At 44.1% G+C, this 17,818-nt stretch overlaps 1 protein-coding gene across 4 annotated transcripts in view; it reads left to right on the top strand.

Moving 5' to 3' along the window:
• The window catches only part of LOC125466869 (E3 ubiquitin-protein ligase TTC3-like), a 127,799-nt gene extending 109,981 nt beyond the window's left edge, over positions 1-17,818 (top strand). For 3 of the 4 annotated variants that reach the window (XM_059639115.1, XM_059639114.1, XM_059639116.1), the window contains exons 34-38: positions 62-219; positions 9,652-9,778; positions 11,051-11,203; positions 13,811-13,897; positions 17,378-17,818. In XM_059639115.1, coding sequence (XP_059495098.1) covers positions 62-219; positions 9,652-9,778; positions 11,051-11,203; positions 13,811-13,897; positions 17,378-17,458 — 606 coding nt within the window. In that variant the 3' untranslated portion in view covers positions 17,459-17,818. Of the gene's footprint in view, positions 1-61; positions 220-9,651; positions 9,779-11,050; positions 11,204-13,810; positions 13,898-17,377 lie in introns of those variants that run through there. The other variant, XR_009442873.1, reaches the window with a different exon arrangement.

Raw genomic sequence — 17,818 nt, 5'->3', positions numbered from 1 at the left:
ACATTTGTGTTTTTAATTAGAACACTGCTCTCATTTAAAATCTGCTTGGAAATTGTTGTAGCGCTCAATGTCCCCTGGGTTATCGGTGCAAACGTCATCTGGGTTACCACACCAAACACCTATTGGTCCAGGCAATCCTAGCCAAACAGGTGGATCAACTCAAAATCACTTGGAGCGACTTCTGGAGCGATTGACTGAGCTGTTCCCAAAACATAACAGGTAAATAACTGGAGCCTGAAGAAGACACTCTTACTAGATTGAGGAACCCTTAATGTACATATTTATTTTAAAATGTTTCTAGATTGATTAGGAAACCTGACTGTCAGAAGGGCAACGATGTGTGTGGAAACATTTGTGAGGTTTAAAATCTCCCTTTACTGCCACAAGACCAAGTTGTATTATCCAAGAGATGGGACACTGAGGAGTTCATTAGTTCACAATTGCAATCTGAACTTGAGGCTAAACAAAACTATGGATGTGAGTTTGCTCACTGAGCTGGAAGGTTAGTTTTCAGACGTTTCGTCACCATTCTAGGTAACATCATCAGTGAGCCTCTGACGAAGCGCTGATGTTATGTCCCGCTTTCTATTTATCTGTTCAGGTTTCCTTGGGTTGGTGACGTCATTTCCTGTGTTGGTGATGTCATTTCCTGTTCTTTTTCTCAGAGGATGGCAGATTGATTCGGAGCCAATGTGTTTGTTGATGGAGTTCTGGTTGGAATGCCATTCTTCTAGGAATTCTCGTGCGTGTCTCTGTTTGGCTTGTCCTAGGATGGATGTGTTGTCCCAATCAAAGTGGTGTCCTTTCTCATGTGTGTGTAAGGATACTAGTGATAGTGGGTCATGTCGTTTTGTGGCTAGTTGATGTTCATGTATCCTGGTGGCTAGCTTTCTGCCAGTTTGTCCAATGTAGTGTTTGTCACAGTTCTTGCGAGGTATTTTGTAGATGACATTCGTTTTAATTGTTGTCTGTAGAGGGTCTTTTAAGTTCATTAGCTGCTGTTTTAGTGTGTTGGTGGATTTGTGGGCTACCCTGATGCCAAGAGGTCCGAGTAGTCTGGCAGTCATTTCGGAAATGTCTTTGATGTAGGGGAGAGTGGTTCTGGTTTCTGGGCACGTTTTGTCTGTTTGTTTGGGTTTGTTGCTGAGAAATTGGCGCACTGTGTTCATAGGGTACCCATTCTTTTTGAATATGCTGTATGGGTGATTTTCTTCTCCTCTTCGTAGTTCCTGTGTCCTGCAGTGTGTGGTGGCTCGTTGGAATAATGTTCTAATGCAGCTTCGTTTGTGGGTGTTGGGATGGTTGCTCCTGTAGTTCAGTATTTGGTCCGTATGTGTTGTTTTCCTGTAGACGCTGGTTTGAAGTTCCCCATTGGCTGTTCGCTCTACTGTGACATCTAGGAATGGCAGTTTGTTGTTGTTTTCCTCCTCTTTTGTGAACGTTATGCCAGTAAAGGGTATTATTGATGGTCTTGAAGGTTTCTTCTAATTTGTTTTGTTTAGTGATGACAAAGGTGTCGTCCACGTAGCAGACCCAAAGTTTGGGTTGGATGATTGGCAGAGCTGTTTGTTCGAGTCTCTGCATTACTGCCTCTGCTAAGAACCCTGATATCGGAGATCCCATGGGTGTACCGTTGGTTTGTCTGTAGGTTTTGTTATTGAAAGTGAAGTGGGTGGTGAGGCATAGGTCCACTAGCTTGATGATGTTGTCCTTACTGATGAGGTTGGTGGTGCCTGGTGGATGTGTCTTTGGTTCTTCTAATAGTGTAGTCAGTGTTTCTTTGGCCAGGTTGATGTTGATGGATGTGAACAGGGCTGTTACATCAAAGGAGACCATTATTTCATCTTCTATCTTGGTGTCTTTGGTGTTCAGGAATTCTTGGGTGGAGCGAATGGCATGGCGGGAGTCTTCTACCAGGTGTTTTAGTCTTTGGTGTAACCCCTTGGCTAATCCGTAGGTTGGTGTTCCAGGTAGCGACACAATGGGTCGGACGGGGGCTCCTGGTTTGTGAATTTTTGGTAGTCCGTAGAAGCTTGGTGTGTTGGATCCATCTGGTTTCATTTTTTGGAAGTCTCTCTTGTTTAATTCTCCAGATTTTTGAAGTTTTTTGAGTAATACACATACACCAGACACCACCAACCTCATCAGCAAGGACAATATCAAGCTAGTGGACCTATGCCTTACCACCCGCTTCACTTTCAATAACAAAACCTACAGACAAACCAATGGTACACCCATGGGATCTCCGATATCAGGGTTCTTAGCAGAGGCAGTAATGCAGAGACTCGAACAAACAGCTCTGCCAATCACCCAACCCAAACTTTGGGTCCGCTACGTGGACGACACCTTTGTCATCACTAAACAAAACAAATTAGAAGAAACCTTCAAGACCATCAATAATACCCTTTACTGGCATAACGTTCACAAAAGAGGAGGAAAACAACAGCAAACTGCCATTCCTAGATGTCACAGTCGAGCGAACAGTCAATGGGGAACTTCAAACCAGTGTCTACAGGAAAACAACACATACGGACCAAATACTGAACTACAGGAGCAACCATCCCAACACCCACAAACGAAGCTGCATTAGAACATTATTCCAACGAGCCACCACACACTGCAGGACACAGGAACTACGCAGAGCAGAGGAAAATCACCTATACAGCGTATTCAAAAAGAATGGGTACCCTATGAACACAGTGCGCCGATTTCTCAGCAACAAACCCAAACAAACAGACAAAACATGCCCTGAAACCATAACCACTCTCCCCTACATCAAAGACATTTCCGAAATGACTGCCAGACTACTCGGACCTCTTGGCATCAGGGTAGCCCACAAACCCACCAACACACTAAAACAGCAGCTAATGAACTTAAAAGACCCTATACAGACAACAAATAAAACGAACGTCATCTACAAAATACCTCGCAAGAACTGTGACAAACACTACATTGGACAAACTGGCAGAAAGCTAGCCACCAGGATACATGAACATCAACTAGCCACAAAACGAGAAGACCCACTATCACTTGTATCCTTACACACACACGAGGAAGGACACCACTTTGATTGGGACAACACATCCATCCTAGGACAAGCCAGACAGAGACACGCACGAGAATTCCTAGAAGAATGGCATTCCAACCAGAACTCCATCAACAAACACATTGATTCGGAGTCAATCTGCCATCCTCTGAGAAAAAGAACAGGAAATGACATCACAAACACAGGAAATGACATCACCAACCCAAGGAAACCTAAACAGATAAATAGAAAGCGGGACATAACACCAGCGCTTCGTTGGAGGCTCACTGGTGATGTTACCTAGAATTGTGACGAAACGTCTGAAAACTAACCTTCCAGCTCAGCGAGCAAACTGACATCCAGAACCTCAACCTGAGCTACAAATCTTCTCAAAACTCATAAACAAAATTATGCTGCCCCAGTCTGAACTCATAATGAGCTACTTCACCTACCTCCACTCACTGACATACATTGAGTCCCAGTCAAGTGATATAGAACATAGAACATTACAGCACAGTACAGGCCCTTCGGCCCTTGATGGAGTGCCAACCTGTCATACCGATCTCAAGCCCATCTAACCTACACTATTCCATGTATGTCCATATGCTTATCCAATGACGACTTAAATGTACCTAAAGTTGGCGAATCTACTACCGTTGCAGGCAAAGCGTCCCATACCCTTACTACACTCTGAGTAAAGAAACTACCTCTGACATCTGTCCTATATCTTTCACCCCTCAGTTTAAAGCTATGCCCCCTCGTGCTCGCCGTCACCATCCTAGGAAAAAGGCTCTCCCTATCCACCCTATCTAATCCTCTGTTTATTTTATATGTTTCAATTAAGTCACCTCTCAACCTTCTTCTCTCTAATGAAAACAGCCTCAAGTCCCTCAGCCTTTCCTCGTAAGACCTTCCTGCCATACCAGGCAACATCCTAGTAAATCTCTTCTGCACCCTTTCCAAAGCTTCCACATCCTTCTTATAATGCGGTGACCAGAACTGTGCACAATACTCCAAGTGCGGCCGCACCAGAGTTTTGTACAGCTTCACCATAACCTCTTGGTTCCGGAACTCGATCCCTCTATTAATAAAAGCTAAAACACTGTATGCCTTCTTAACAGCCCTGTCAACCTGGGTGGCAACTTTCAAGAATCTGTGTACTTGGACACCGAGATCTCTCTGCTCATCTACACTGCTTAGAATCTTATCATTAGCCCTGTACTTTGCCTTCCGGTTACTCCTACCAAAGTGCATCACCTCACACTTGTCTGCATTAAACTCCATTTGCCATCTCTCAGCCCAGCTCTGCAGCTTCTCTATGTCTCTCTGCAACCTACAGCATCCTTCGTCACTATCCACAACTCCACCGACCTTAGTGTCGTCTGCAAATTTACTAACCCATCCTTCTACGCCCTCATCCAGGTCATTTATAAAAATGACAAACAGCAGTGGACCCAACACGGACCCTTGCGGTACACCACTAGTAACTGGTCTCCAGGATGAACATTTCCCATCAACTACCACCCTTTGTCTTCTTTCAGCAAGCCAATTTCCGATCCAAACTGCTTTTTCTCCCACAATTCCATTCCTCCGCATTTTGTACAATAGCCTATTGTGGGGAACCTTATCGAACGCCTTGCTGAAATCCATTTACACCACATCAACCGGTTTACTCTCATCTACCTGTTTGGTCACCTTCTCAAAGAACTCGATAAGGTTTGTGAGGCACGACCTTCCCTTCACAAAACTGTGCTGACTATCCCTAATCAATTTATTCTTTTCTAGATGATTATAAATCCTATCCCTTATAACCTTTTCCAACACTTTACCAACAACTGAGGTAAGGCTCACTGGTCTATAATTACCAGGGTTGTCTCTACTCCCCTTCCTGAACAGGGGAATCACATTTGCTATCCTCCAGTCATCTGGCACTATTCCTGTAGACAATGAAGAGTTAAAGATCAATGCCAACGGCTCGGCAGTCTCCTCCCTAGCTTCCCAGAGGATCCAAGGATAAATCCCATCCAGCCCAGGAGACTTATCTATCTTCACTCTCTGAAGGATTTCTAATACCTCTTCCTTGAGAACCTCAATCCCACCTAGTCTAGTAGCCTGTGTCTCAGTATTCTCCTCGACAACATTGTCGTTTTCTAGAATGAATACTGTTGAAAAATATTCATTTAGCGCTTCCCCATCTCATCTGACTCCACACACAACTTAGCATTACTATCCTTGATTGGGCCTAATCTTACTTCTGTCATTCTTTTATTCCTTAAATACCTATAGAAAGCCTTAGGGTTTACCCTGATCTTGTCCGCCAACAACTTCTCATGTCTCCTCCTGGCTCTTCTGAGCTCTCTCTTTAGTTCTCTGAAAACAGGCGAAGCTTTGGAAGAATATCGGGAAAGTATGACCAATCTGAAGCAAGGAATTAAGAGGGCTAAAAGGGGTCATAAAATATCTTTAGCAAACAGCCCTAACTGAGCCTTCACATCTCATCCTAACATAAGCCGCCTTCTTCCTCTTGACCAGAGATTCCACCTCCTTCGTAAACCGTGGCTCCAGCACTCTACAGCTTCCTCCCTGCCTGACAGGTACATACTTATCTAGGACACACAGAGCTTTTCCTTGAATAAGCTCCACATTTCTAATGTGCCCATCCCCTGCAGTTTCCTTCCCCATCCTATGCTCCCTAAGTCTTGCCTAATCTCATCGTAATTGCTCTTGCCCAGTGGTATATACCTATCCCTTTCCATCACTAAAGTGAACATAACAGAATTGTGATCGCTATCACTAAAGTGCTCACCTACTTCCAAATCTAACACCTGGCCAGGCTCATTACCCAGTACCAAAGCTAATGTGGCTTTGCCCCTTGTTGGCCTATCTACATATCTTGTTTTTAAAATTCTTTTCCATGTTTTCAAAGCCTTCCATGACTTCACTTAGGGGTTTAGATGGAGCAGAATTTGTAAAGAGCGTCCAGGAGGGTTTTTGAGAGCAGTACATAAATAGTCCAACTCGGGAAGGAGCCATACTGGACCTGGTGTTGGGGAATGAGCCCAGCCAGGTCGTTGAAGTTTCAGTAGGGGATTACTTTGGGAATAGTGATCACAGTTCTGTAAATTTTAAAATACTGATGGACAAAGACGAGAGTGGTCCTAAAGGAAGAGTGCTGAATTGGGGGGAAGGCCAACTCTGGCAAAATTTGGCAGGAGCTGGGGAATGTGGATTGGGAGCAGCTGTTTGAAGGTAAATCTACATTTGATATGTGGGAGGCTTTTAAAGAGAGGTTGATTAGAGTGCAGGACAGACATGTCCCTGTGAAAATGAGACATAGAAAGGGCAAGATTAGGGAACTATGGATGACGGGTGAAATTGTGAGACTAGCAAAGAGGAAAAAGGAAGCATACATAAGGTCTAGGCGACTGAAAACAGGCGAAGCTTTGGAAGAATATCGGGAAAGTATGACCAATCTGAAGCAAGGAATTAAGAGGGCTAAAAGGGGTCATAAAATATCTTTAGCAAACAGGGTTAAGGAAAACCCCAAAGCCTGCCTTTTATTCATACATAAGGAGCAAGAGGGTAACTAGAGAAAGGGTTGACCAACTCAATGACAAAGGAGGGAAGTTATGCAAGGAGTCAGGGAAAATGAGTGAGATTCTTAATGAGTACCTTGCGTCGGTATTCACTGAGGAGAGGGACATGATGGATGTTGAGGTTAGGGATTGATGTTTGATTACTCTAGGTCAAGTCAGCATAAGGAGGGGGGAAATGTTGGGTATTCTGAAAGGCATTAGGGTGGACAAGTCCCCAGGTCCGGATCAAGTCTGTCCCAGGTTAGTGAGGGAAGCGAGAGGAAATAACAGATATCTTTGCAGCATCCTTGAGCACGAGTGAGGTCCCGGAGGACTGGAGAATTGCTCATGTTTTCCCCTTATTTACGAAGGGTGGCAAGATAATCCATGTAATTATAGACCAGTGAGCCTGATGTTAGTGGTGGGAAGCTGCTGGAGAAGATACTGAGGGATAGGATCTATTTACATTTGGAAGTAAATGGCTTATTACTGATAGGCAGCATGGTTTTGTGCAAGGAAGGTCATGGCTTACCAATTTGATAGAATTCTTTGAGGAAGTGACAAAGTTGATAGATGAGGGAAGGGTTGTAGATGTCATATACATGGACTTCGGTAAGGTGTTTGATAAGGTTCCCCATGGTAGGCTGATGGAGAAAGTGAAGTCGCACAGGGTCCAAAGTGTACTAGCTAGATGGATAGAGAACAGGCTGGGCAACAGGAGACAGAGTTGTAGTGGAAGGGAGCTTCTCAAAATGGAGAATTGTGACCAGTGGTATTCCACAGGGATCCGTGTTGTGGCCACTTGTTTGTTATATACATAAATGATCTGGAGGAAGGTATAGATGGTCTGATTAGCAAGTTTGCAGATGACAGTACGATTGGTGGAGTGGCAGATAGTGAAGGGGACTGCCTGAGAAGGCAGCAGAATATAGATAGATTGGAGAGTTGGGTGGAGAAATGGCAGATGGAGTTCAATCCAGGCAAATGCGAGATGATGGATTTTGGAAGATCCAATTCAAGAGTGAACTATATGGTAAATGCCAAAGCCCTGGGGAAAATTGATGCACAGAGAGATCTGGGTGTTCAGGTCCATTGTATCCTGGAGGTGGCAACGCAGGTTGATAGAGTGGTCGCGAAGGCATATGGCATGTTTTCATTCATTCAATACCCGGAGGGGTTATTGAGTACAAGAGTTGGCAGGTCATGTTACCGTTGTATAGAACTTTGGGTTGACCACATTTGGAATACTGCATACAGTTCTGGTCGCCACATTACCAAAAGGATGTGGATACTTTGGAGAGGGTGCAGAGGAAGTTCACCAGGATGTTGCCTGATATAGAGGGCGCTAGCTATGAAGTGAGATTGAGTAGATTAGGATTATTTACATGAGAAAGATGGAGGTTGAGGGGGGACCTGATTGAGGTCTACAAAATCATAGACAGGGTAGTTAGCAAGTAGCTTTTTCCCAGAGTGGGGGACTCAGTTACTAGGGATCATGATTTCAAGGTGAGAGGGGAAATGTTTAAGGGAGATATGTGTGGAAAACTCTTTACACAGAGGGTGCTGAGTGCCTGGAATGCGTTGCCAGCGGAGCTGGTAGAGGCGGGCATGATAGTATGTTTAAGATGTATCTCGACAGATACATGAATGGGGGCAATGAGCGGAAGGATACAGACCCTTGGAAAATAGACAACAGGTTTAGATAGAGGATCTGGATCAGTAAGCTTGGAGGGCCGAAGGGTCTGTTCCTGTGTTGTAATTTTCTTTGTTCTTAGTTGTTCTTTGCTCGCCCTGCGGGTGCCCTCTCCCATAGCTTCTAAGCTTCAGTGACCCAACTCTCTGATCTGTGGCCCTGTAATTCTGGGATCTGGAGCATCTCCAGTTTAAATTGCTTTGCTTGTGGTGACTTTTCCCTCAGTTGTCTGGGCTCTGAGCTTGGGAACAGCATTCCGAAGCCATTCCCTTTCACTTCCCTTAAAACCTGTATCTTTTACCATGTTTTCAGTCTCCGAATTAATCTCTTGTGGCTTGGTTTTGTATTTTGTGTTACTGCTGTGAAGATCCTTGGAACATTCCATTAGGTGAAAGATGCCATATAAATGTAAGTTGTTGTGAGCCATCTATTGGGTCAATTAATCATAGAATCCCTACAGTGTGGAAACAGCCCCGTCGGCCCAACAGGTCCATCCAGTCACATGCCCCTAATCTACACATCCCTGAACACTATGGGCAGTTTCCAATGGCCGATCCACGTAGCCTGCACAACTTTGGACTGTGGGAGGAAACCGGAGCACCTGGAGGAAACGCACGCAGACACGGAGAATGTGCAGATTCCACACAGACACTTGCCCGAGGGTGGAATCAAATCCTGGTTCCTGGCACTGTGAGGTAGCAATGCTAACCATTGAGCCACTGTTAAGCCTCTCATGTGGTTTGGGAATATGTTTTCCTTCAGAATCGAGTTGGTCCGTTCACCTATTTTCCTCCTTTCTTGAAGGCACCTGGTTGTGCCAAGAACCGTCTGGTACCTAAGCCACGTGGCATTTCCTCATCTGAATCCTGGTCAGACGATTAAACCATGGAGAGTGTTGCTGATCGGTGTGATTCTCTTCATGCACAAGTAGAGGTGCTGATTGGGAGGGGCTACCCAGTCTAATTGTTTTTTCCAGGGAGCTGATTGCAAACCCGACTGGGCATTTGCGGCTGTGGCTATGGCTGTGATACCTCCTGTAGTCAAAGAATCTGTTTGTATTGATTGTTTAACCTTACGCCTGAAAGATTGAGCAAGTTAATGCCAGTTTGAGCAGGGAAGGAAATTGGAGGCTGAGCATGAATTGAGTTGTAGTATCAAATCCTCTGTTTGCCTTTTCTATGATTCTGTCAATTCAGTATACCTTTTTTTTTAGCAGCATGTACTTTCCACAAATTGAGAGTTGTTTATTGTCTGCCTGGAATGGATGCGAAGAGAACCTGGTGTATCTAGTCTTGAAGGAACCTTGTGCTCTTAAGTTATTAGTGTAGCCTCATGTTTTTTAATTCTTTTCTGATCAGGGAAACAATGATCATCTTACTACGGCAAGTCCGTGCTCTGAACAATAACTCATTGTCTGGACTGTCCTTTGAACAGATCATCAGTCAAGTATCAGTCCTTATCAAAAACCATCACCCACTACTTGCCGTAAGTGAATAGGAGCCATTTGTATGCTATTGCTATCTGAGATTCATTTTTTAAAAATACACTCAGGGGACGAGGGTTTTGCTGTCTGGAAAGCATTTATTGCCTGTTCTTAGCTCCCCTTGTACCCCAGAGGGCAATTGAGAGTCATCCATGTTGCTGTGGGTCTGGAGTCACGTGTATGCTAAATCTAATGAGAATGGTAGATTTCCACCACCAAAGGACATTAGAAGCCAGGCAGGTTTTTCCGACAACCAGCAATATGCTTTCGTGGTCTTCACTCGATTCGTAATTCTAGAATTTTTTTTAAACTAAATTCAAATTCCACCATTTGCCATGGCAGGATTTGAACCCTTAGCCAAGAAGATTAGCAGAGTCTCTGGATTAATAGTCTCACAATAATACCACTAGGCCTTTGCCTCCCCTAGATTACCCCAAGGGACTTGTACCAATTTGCAAGTTGCAGTAATTCTAATATTTGGAGCAGTGTTAACTGGAGTCATCCTGTTGGACACTGAAGTGAGCAATCTTTTGACTTAGTTCTAAAATTTTCTTCAATTTTGTTTCTGTTTGGGCAGTAGTTTCCATCATAGCACTTAACATATGCTTTATCATATCGCAAAACTTATCAAGAAGTAGAATTTGAACACTGCGCTCAATTGTGAAAACCATCTGTTTCCCATCTCTATTCAAACCAGTCTCCTTTGACATAGCCAAAACCATATTCAGCGAAAGGCACTGTATAAACGTAGGTAAACTTGTTGAATATTCTGCTCGAAAGCATACAAAAATATCTGAACCCCAGACTTGACTGAATCTTTATCAGTCAGTGGTTTGTGTAAGTTTCCAATTTAAAGAGCTATTTATGCATTAAATGATTTCTGCAAGTGAATGAGTTGACTGTCATCATGTTTTAGGCTCTTTTCTGTTTGGAAGGGGGCAGTCAGAATGTCATACATCATAAGGTTGTGATGGTGAGATTAAACTTTTCTTGAGTCTTTTTGTTCAGGATTTACCTGATAGCCAATTGCTGTAGACAACACTCCTATAAATGGGGAGTGAAGGAAATCCTAGTGGGCTGAGATGTGGCGTAATCTCCAAACTGAGTTTCACTTTGATGCATCTTGGTTTACACCAGGTTACATTAAAACTAATGCCTCATGTTAACTAGGTTTAATTACAGTTGTTGGGTCTGTATAACCTTTTGTTTTAAAAATTTTTGTTTCTCAGGATGGGATTAAAGTTGACATCATTTATGTCTTTGTTCTCCCACAGAATAGTAATCTGGATTTTTCAAGCCTACCAGCTGATCCAATGTTACCTTCAGCAACGTGGAGAAACATTACACCAGATTCCTTGACCAATCAGCCTGGATACTCCACGGGTTTGTCCCATCAAAGTGGAGTCAATCCTGAGCCAGGCCTTCAGGTATTCCTTTCTCGTTTTGTGTGTGCATATGGGTGGTTTGTGTGTATTGGTCTTTTTTTTTTCTTGCAGTTTTCCTCAGAAACACGTTAAGTTCATGCCCCACTCAAAAGTGGGTTAAAACTGCAAACTGAAAGAACTATAATAACCAGTAGAGCAGTTTTTTTCTGCAATCATATCTTGGAATGGAGCCTATGTGAAAGGATGTTGTGCCATCTCATTATTATCAGACAGTTCCCCAAAACCTCTTTGACGTATATCATTCGGTGAATATTTACAATGATGAGGACAAATATCAGTAAAAATTCCACACCATCAGAATAAGGGAACAAGGAATCATGCAGGAGGGAATTTCTAGCTCAAACAAAGTGTGTAGACTATTGATGATAGCTCAATTTGGACAACACACGAAGTTCTACAGATAGGAACGAAGTCAACAAATATAACGGGAATGCCAAAATTCTCATCCACTTAGAGAAACCAAAACACAGAGCCTTAAACATGGAATTAAAATTGGAACAAGCTAGTAAAAGAGTAATTCCAAAGCGAAATACCACCAATACTGGAAATCAGAAATGAAAACAGGACGTCTTAGAAATCTTAGATAGTTGTGGCAGAGTCTATGGGGAGAGAAGCAGAGTTAATGTTTGAGGTTAATAACTTTTTATCAGAACTGGTCCGATGAAGGGTCATCAACCTGGAAAGTTAACTCAGCTACTTTCTCCTGAAATGCTGCCCGACGTGGAAGATTTCCTGCCACCCTCTTTTCATCTCAGCAGAACAGGATAGGTTAGATTCTGGCATTTCTGAAGAAGGGTCTAGGCCCTGCTCCTTGATGCTGCTTGGCCTGCTGTGTTCATCCAGCTCTACACCTTTTTGTCTTAGGTTAGATTCTGGGTTTTTATTTAAGACTGTTAAATTAGAAAAAGCAAGGAGTTGGCAACTATTAGATGTAGTTCAGGTCAAGTAGTGGAGCCACAAAAATGTCAGAACACTGAACATTTAGGATAAAAACAGGGATGAACTTTCACAAATATAAATGACCAATTGAATCACGGGAATATTTAAATTGCCTGACTTTAACTGCTATCTCGACAAAAGAAACCCGCACCAAGTTCTATCAATAAACAAGAAAAAAAGTATTAATTATAAATGTAATTATTTAATGAGTGCCAAAATATTAACTACTACTAAACAAACTTAAACTACATGCTCTTTAAACCCAAACACACACACATTCATTCACAAGTAGGATACACAAGATAGATAGTTCTGTAGAAATATCATGAGTGGAAAACATGAGTCCAAGCGACAATGATGAATGAGGTGACTTTTTCGCAGTTTTTTTTCATGATATTTCATTGTTGCTGTTTGCGAGCGATCCTTAATTTGGTAGCTGGTCAATTGGACCTAGGCCTTTGCTTGAGTTGGAAGTGCTTCATTTCGGAGTCTTTGAGTGTTTTTTTTGTTCCCACTCAGGTTAAGAAATAGGCCCATATTTCCTTGTGGAATTTCTGGAGTTCCAGATACAGCTGACCTATTCAGATGAATGACAAACTGCAACTTAAAAATCTGAAAGCTGTTGCTAGGCAGCTTTTCAACCCAAGGGCACCTAGTATCAAAGCCAGATCATGCAAGAGTTGTGATCTTGTGTTTAAAAACAAGTGTGAACGGCACAGTTCCACTTTATTTAATCTTCAAGGTTCATATTTCCTTAAAAGTAGAGTCAGACGGAGTCAGGTTGGTGAAGAGGCATTCGATATGCTCGCCTTCATTGGTCAGTGCATTGAGTGAAAGAGTTGGGACATCATGTTATGGCTGTACAGAACGGTGGTTAAGCCACTTTTGGAATACTGTTCAGTTCTGGTCTCCCTGCTCTAGGAAGGATGTTCTGAAACTTGAAAGAGTGCGGAAAAGATTCATAAGAATGTTGCCAGGGTTGGAGGGTTTGAGCTATAGGGAGAGGCTGAATAGGCTGGGGCTATTTTCCCTGGAGTGTGGGAGGCTGAGGGATGACCTTGGAGAAGTTTATAAAATCATGAACATGGATAGGATGAGTAGTGAAGGTCTTTTCCCCAGGCTGGGGGATTCCAAAGCTGGAGGGCATAGGTTTAAATTGAGGGGGAAAGTTTTAAAACAGGCATAAGGGGCAACATTTTCATGCAGAGGGTGGTGTGTGTATGGAATGAGCTGCCAAAGGAACTGGTGGAGGTTGGTACAATTACAGCACGTAAAAGGCATCTGAAGGAGTATATGATTAGAGGGGTTTGGAGGGATATGAGTCATCTGCTTGCAAACGGGACTGGATTTATTTAGGATATCTGGTCAGCCTAGGTTTGTTGGATTGAAGGGTCTGTTTCTGTGCTGTGTAACTTTATGACTGTGACTCGAATGTGAAATACTCAGTATGTTCTCTGCAATGCATCTGTGTGCAAACTTAGTTTTCTCAGTTTATTTTCCAAAAAGAAAACATGCAGTTTTCACAACATAGGATGGTCACAGTGGCTTAATAGCATTGTGTGCCGAGATTTGTATAACACAGTGACAATCTGCGATGGTGTGAATGACCTGTCCAGCACCTTGCTTAACATGTTCCTTGCTTCCTTGGAGGATGAAGATCCCTGTGTGATTTGCCAGGAGGAACTCACCACGAGTCGTCTGTTTGTAATGAAATGTGGACACAAATACCACAGGGAGGTAAAGGATTGGGCTCTTTTCCTCTTTTTATTCTCATCTCTCTCTCTCTCTCTCCCCCCCGCCCTCCTCCCGCAGGCACTGACGCTCTAATTGGATTGTGGTTTGATGCAGGACTGGCCTGAACAGCTGGCTATTCAGCTTTGGATGGGTTCCCAGTTCAGTTAACCCTCCGCTCCAGAGGTACCCCTTCCCAGCAGCGTGTCACTGTATACTGAGTGTGTGGGGAACCACAGGTTATTCTCATTCCCAGAAGCTGCCAGAGCTACGGTGGTACCAAGATGCCCGTCCCTGTCCCTACACTGAGTAACGAACCCAAATATAGACCATAGGACAATGGGAACATGAACAAATCATTTAACTTTAATGCTCAGTGTCCCGGGAGTTTAAGACACAAAGCTGATGAGAGGTTAGCAATGCTACCTTGAACGTCACAGACACAGACACACGCATCACAATCCTAGCCCAGTGCTGCACACATCAGCAAATGGCCAAGGGCAGATTGTTGTAATGACCACCCATAACCTAAAACCCCAGGCTAATGTTCTGTGGACGTGGCTTCAAATCCTACCCAAGTCTGGTGACCATGAAACGACTGCGGATTTGTTGTAAAAACTGATCTAATTCGTAGATGTGATAATGGGAACTGCAGATGCTGGAGAATCCAAGATAATAAAATGTGAGGCTGGATGAACACAGCAGACCCAGCAGCATCTCAGGAGCACAAAAGCTGACGTTCCTGCAACCTTCGTGTGGCATCATTGTGGCAGTGCAGGAGGCCCATGATGGACATGTCATATGAAGAATGGGAGGGGGAGTGGAAATGGTTCGCGACTGGGAGGTGCAGTTGTTTATTGCGAACCGAGCGGAGGTGTTCTGCAAAGTGGTCCCCAAGCCTCCGCTTGGTTTCCCCAATGTAGAGGAAGCCACACCGGGTACAGTGGATACAGTGATATGTCCATCATGGGCCTCCTGCAGTGCCGCAATGATGCCACCCGAAGGTTGCAGGAACAGCAACTCATATTCCGCTTGGGAACCCTGCAGCCCAATGGCATCAATGTGGACTTCACCAGCTTCAAAATCTCCCCTTCCCCCACCGCATCCCAAAACCAGCCCAGTTTGTCCCCTCCCCCCACTGCACCACACAACCAGCCCAGCTCTTCCCCTCCACCCACTGCATCCCAAAACCAGTCCAGCCTGTCTCTGCCTCCCGAACCTGTTCTTCCTCTCACCCATCCCTTCCTCCCACCCCAAGCTGCACCTCCATCTCCTACCTACTAACCTTATCCCACCTCCTTGACCTGTCTGTCTTCCCTGGACTGACCTATCCCCTCCCTACCTCCCCACCTGTACTCTCCTCTCCACCTATCTTCTTTTCTCTCCATCTTCGGTCCGCCTCCCCCTCTCTCCCTATTTATTCCAGAACCCTCACCCCATCCCCCTCTCTGATGAAGGGTCTGATGAAACGTCAGCTTTTGTGCTCCTGAGATGCTGCTTGGCCTGCTGTGTTCATCCAGCCTCACGTTTTATTACCCTAATTCATAGATGTCTTGTTTGAGAAGGAAGTCTGTCATCCTTAGATAAGTCTGGTCTGGTCTGACTCCAGGCTCACAGTAATGTGGTAGACTCTTAACAATTAGGTAAGTACTGGTCTAGTCAGTCCTGCCCAAGGCTCTCGAATGAATTAAAAAGTTCATTGCTAAGTTCTTGTTAAAGATTTCCATCTGTATATCCCTTATTTTAGGGAAATGGGGAGCTAGCGGCATCATGACTGTGTGACTCCACATCCACAGCAATATGTTTGACCTAATTGCCCTCCGAAATAGCTCAGGAAACAATTCAGATCAAAGGAAATTAGGCAGTAAATGCTGGTATTAGTGAGTTTTGAGAAGATTTGTAGCTCCGGTTGAGGTTCTGGATGTGAGTTTGCTCGCTGAGCTGGAAGGTTCGTTTTCAGACGTTTCGTCACCATTCTAGGTAACATCATCAGTGAGCCTTAGCGCTTCGTCGGAGGCTCACTGATGATGTTACCTAGAATGGTGACGAAACGTCTGAAAACGAACCTTCCAGCTCAGCGAGCAAACTCACATCCAGCATGCTGGTATTGCCCAGCTATGCCCACACCCCATGAAAGAATGGAGTTCCTGTCCTTGCTCGCTGAAGCAGTAACCCTCTCTGGGAGCAGCATGGCTGTGGTTTTTGATGAGAATAGGTCCAAACCCTGTTGGTACATTCTTCATGGTGTACCAGTTTTTCGATGATCAGTGGCTCGGAGCATGTTTAAAGAAAGGCCACTGACTGTGATGATTAAGGACTGTATCCATAACCAGTGGGGAAAGAATTGTCCTTAACAGAGATGGAGATTAAATAGAGAATGTAAGCAACTTGGCTGTTTTGATCCTTATGTTCAGTCAGATCTTTCAAAGGAGTAAAGGCTCTTGCGGTGCAGTTACAAGAGTGTGGGGAGGCGCTGGCCTAGTGGTATTCCCGCTGAACTGTTAATCTAGAGACCCAGATAACATTCTGGGGATAGTAGGAACTGCAGATGCTGGAGAATCTGAGATAACAAAGTGTGGAGTTGGATGAACACAGCAGGCCAAGCAGCATCAGAGGAGCAGGAAGGCTGACATTTCGGGCCTAGACCCTTTTTCAAAAAATTTTCTGAAGAAGGGTCTAGGCCGAAATGTCAGCTTTCCTGCTCCTCTGATGCTTCTTGGCCTGCTGTGTTCATCTAGCTCTACATCTTGTTACCTAACATTCTGGGGACCTGGGTCAGATCCCGCTATAGCAGATGGTGGAATTTGTATTCAATAAAAATATCTCAAATTAAGGATCTAATGACCATTGTCGAAAAAAAACCCATCTGGTTCACCAAGGTCCTTTAGGGAGGGAAACTGTCATCTTACCTGGTCTGGCCTACATGTGACTCCAGAGCAACAGCAATGGGGGTGACTCAGAACAATTAGGGCAATAAATGCTGCCTAGCCAGCAACACCCTCATCCTGTGAATGAACAGAGGAAGCCTCTGTCCTTAGCCTGTGCCCTTGCCTGGGGAGCTGGTTTGATACAGAGTGGGCTCAATTCTCATGGTTGCCATGAAGGTGCCACCTTGTCAGTCTCTCCCCTCACCATGAGACATGGTTGACCGTCAAGTTAAAACACCACCAGTAGTCTCTTTCTCTCTTTTTCTAATGGCAGAGCAGCCCTAGGGTCCAGAAAGACTGTGGTGAATTTGTCTTTACCCTATCCTGCACTGTCCCTTCAGCTCCATCAGTTGGTTGTTTTCTGTTCTCCAAGAAGAGGTAGGTGGGACTAGATTAGTTTGGAATTACGGTTGGCATGGACAGGCTGGAGCAAAGGGTCTGTTTCCATGCTGTATGAGTCTTTGTTGGGCTGAATTGTCTGTTTTCATGCTGTAATTGCTTTGCTGATATTTGCAATATTTCCTCATTATGTGTTCTCTGTATTTCTTCTTGGATGCAGTGTATCTCCCTGTGGCTGAAGGAACAGAAGACCTGCCCAAGTTGCACACTTAACTTTGCAACCTCGTTCTCACAATCCTAACCTCATGACTGGAATCTGTAACTGTCGTCTGTTGGCTGATCCACCGGAAATGCCGTCACTGGGCTTTTGCTCAGGAACCCTGCGACAGGAATAAAGGCTGTTGTGGTGCAGTTACAGGAGTGTGTACGATACATTTCTGTTGGGACAATGGCTTTGGGTTCAAGAAGTAAATGTGGAATCCTGTCACATGGATTTCAAACTATTTCATTGATGAGTTCCTATCAAAGTTAGTGATACTATATTGAAAGATTATTTTGTGAACTATATACCAATTCCTTGGCTGTGCTGCTGAGGCACATTTTACAAATATGGGAGGGAATGTAATAATTTACAGTTTAAAAGAAATAAAGATTATCTAAA

This window comes from Stegostoma tigrinum, chromosome 32, assembly GCF_030684315.1.
Source record: "Stegostoma tigrinum isolate sSteTig4 chromosome 32, sSteTig4.hap1, whole genome shotgun sequence".
Classification (NCBI taxonomy): domain Eukaryota; kingdom Metazoa; phylum Chordata; class Chondrichthyes; order Orectolobiformes; family Stegostomatidae; genus Stegostoma; species Stegostoma tigrinum.
This window is presented reverse-complemented; position numbering and strand designations above follow the sequence as displayed.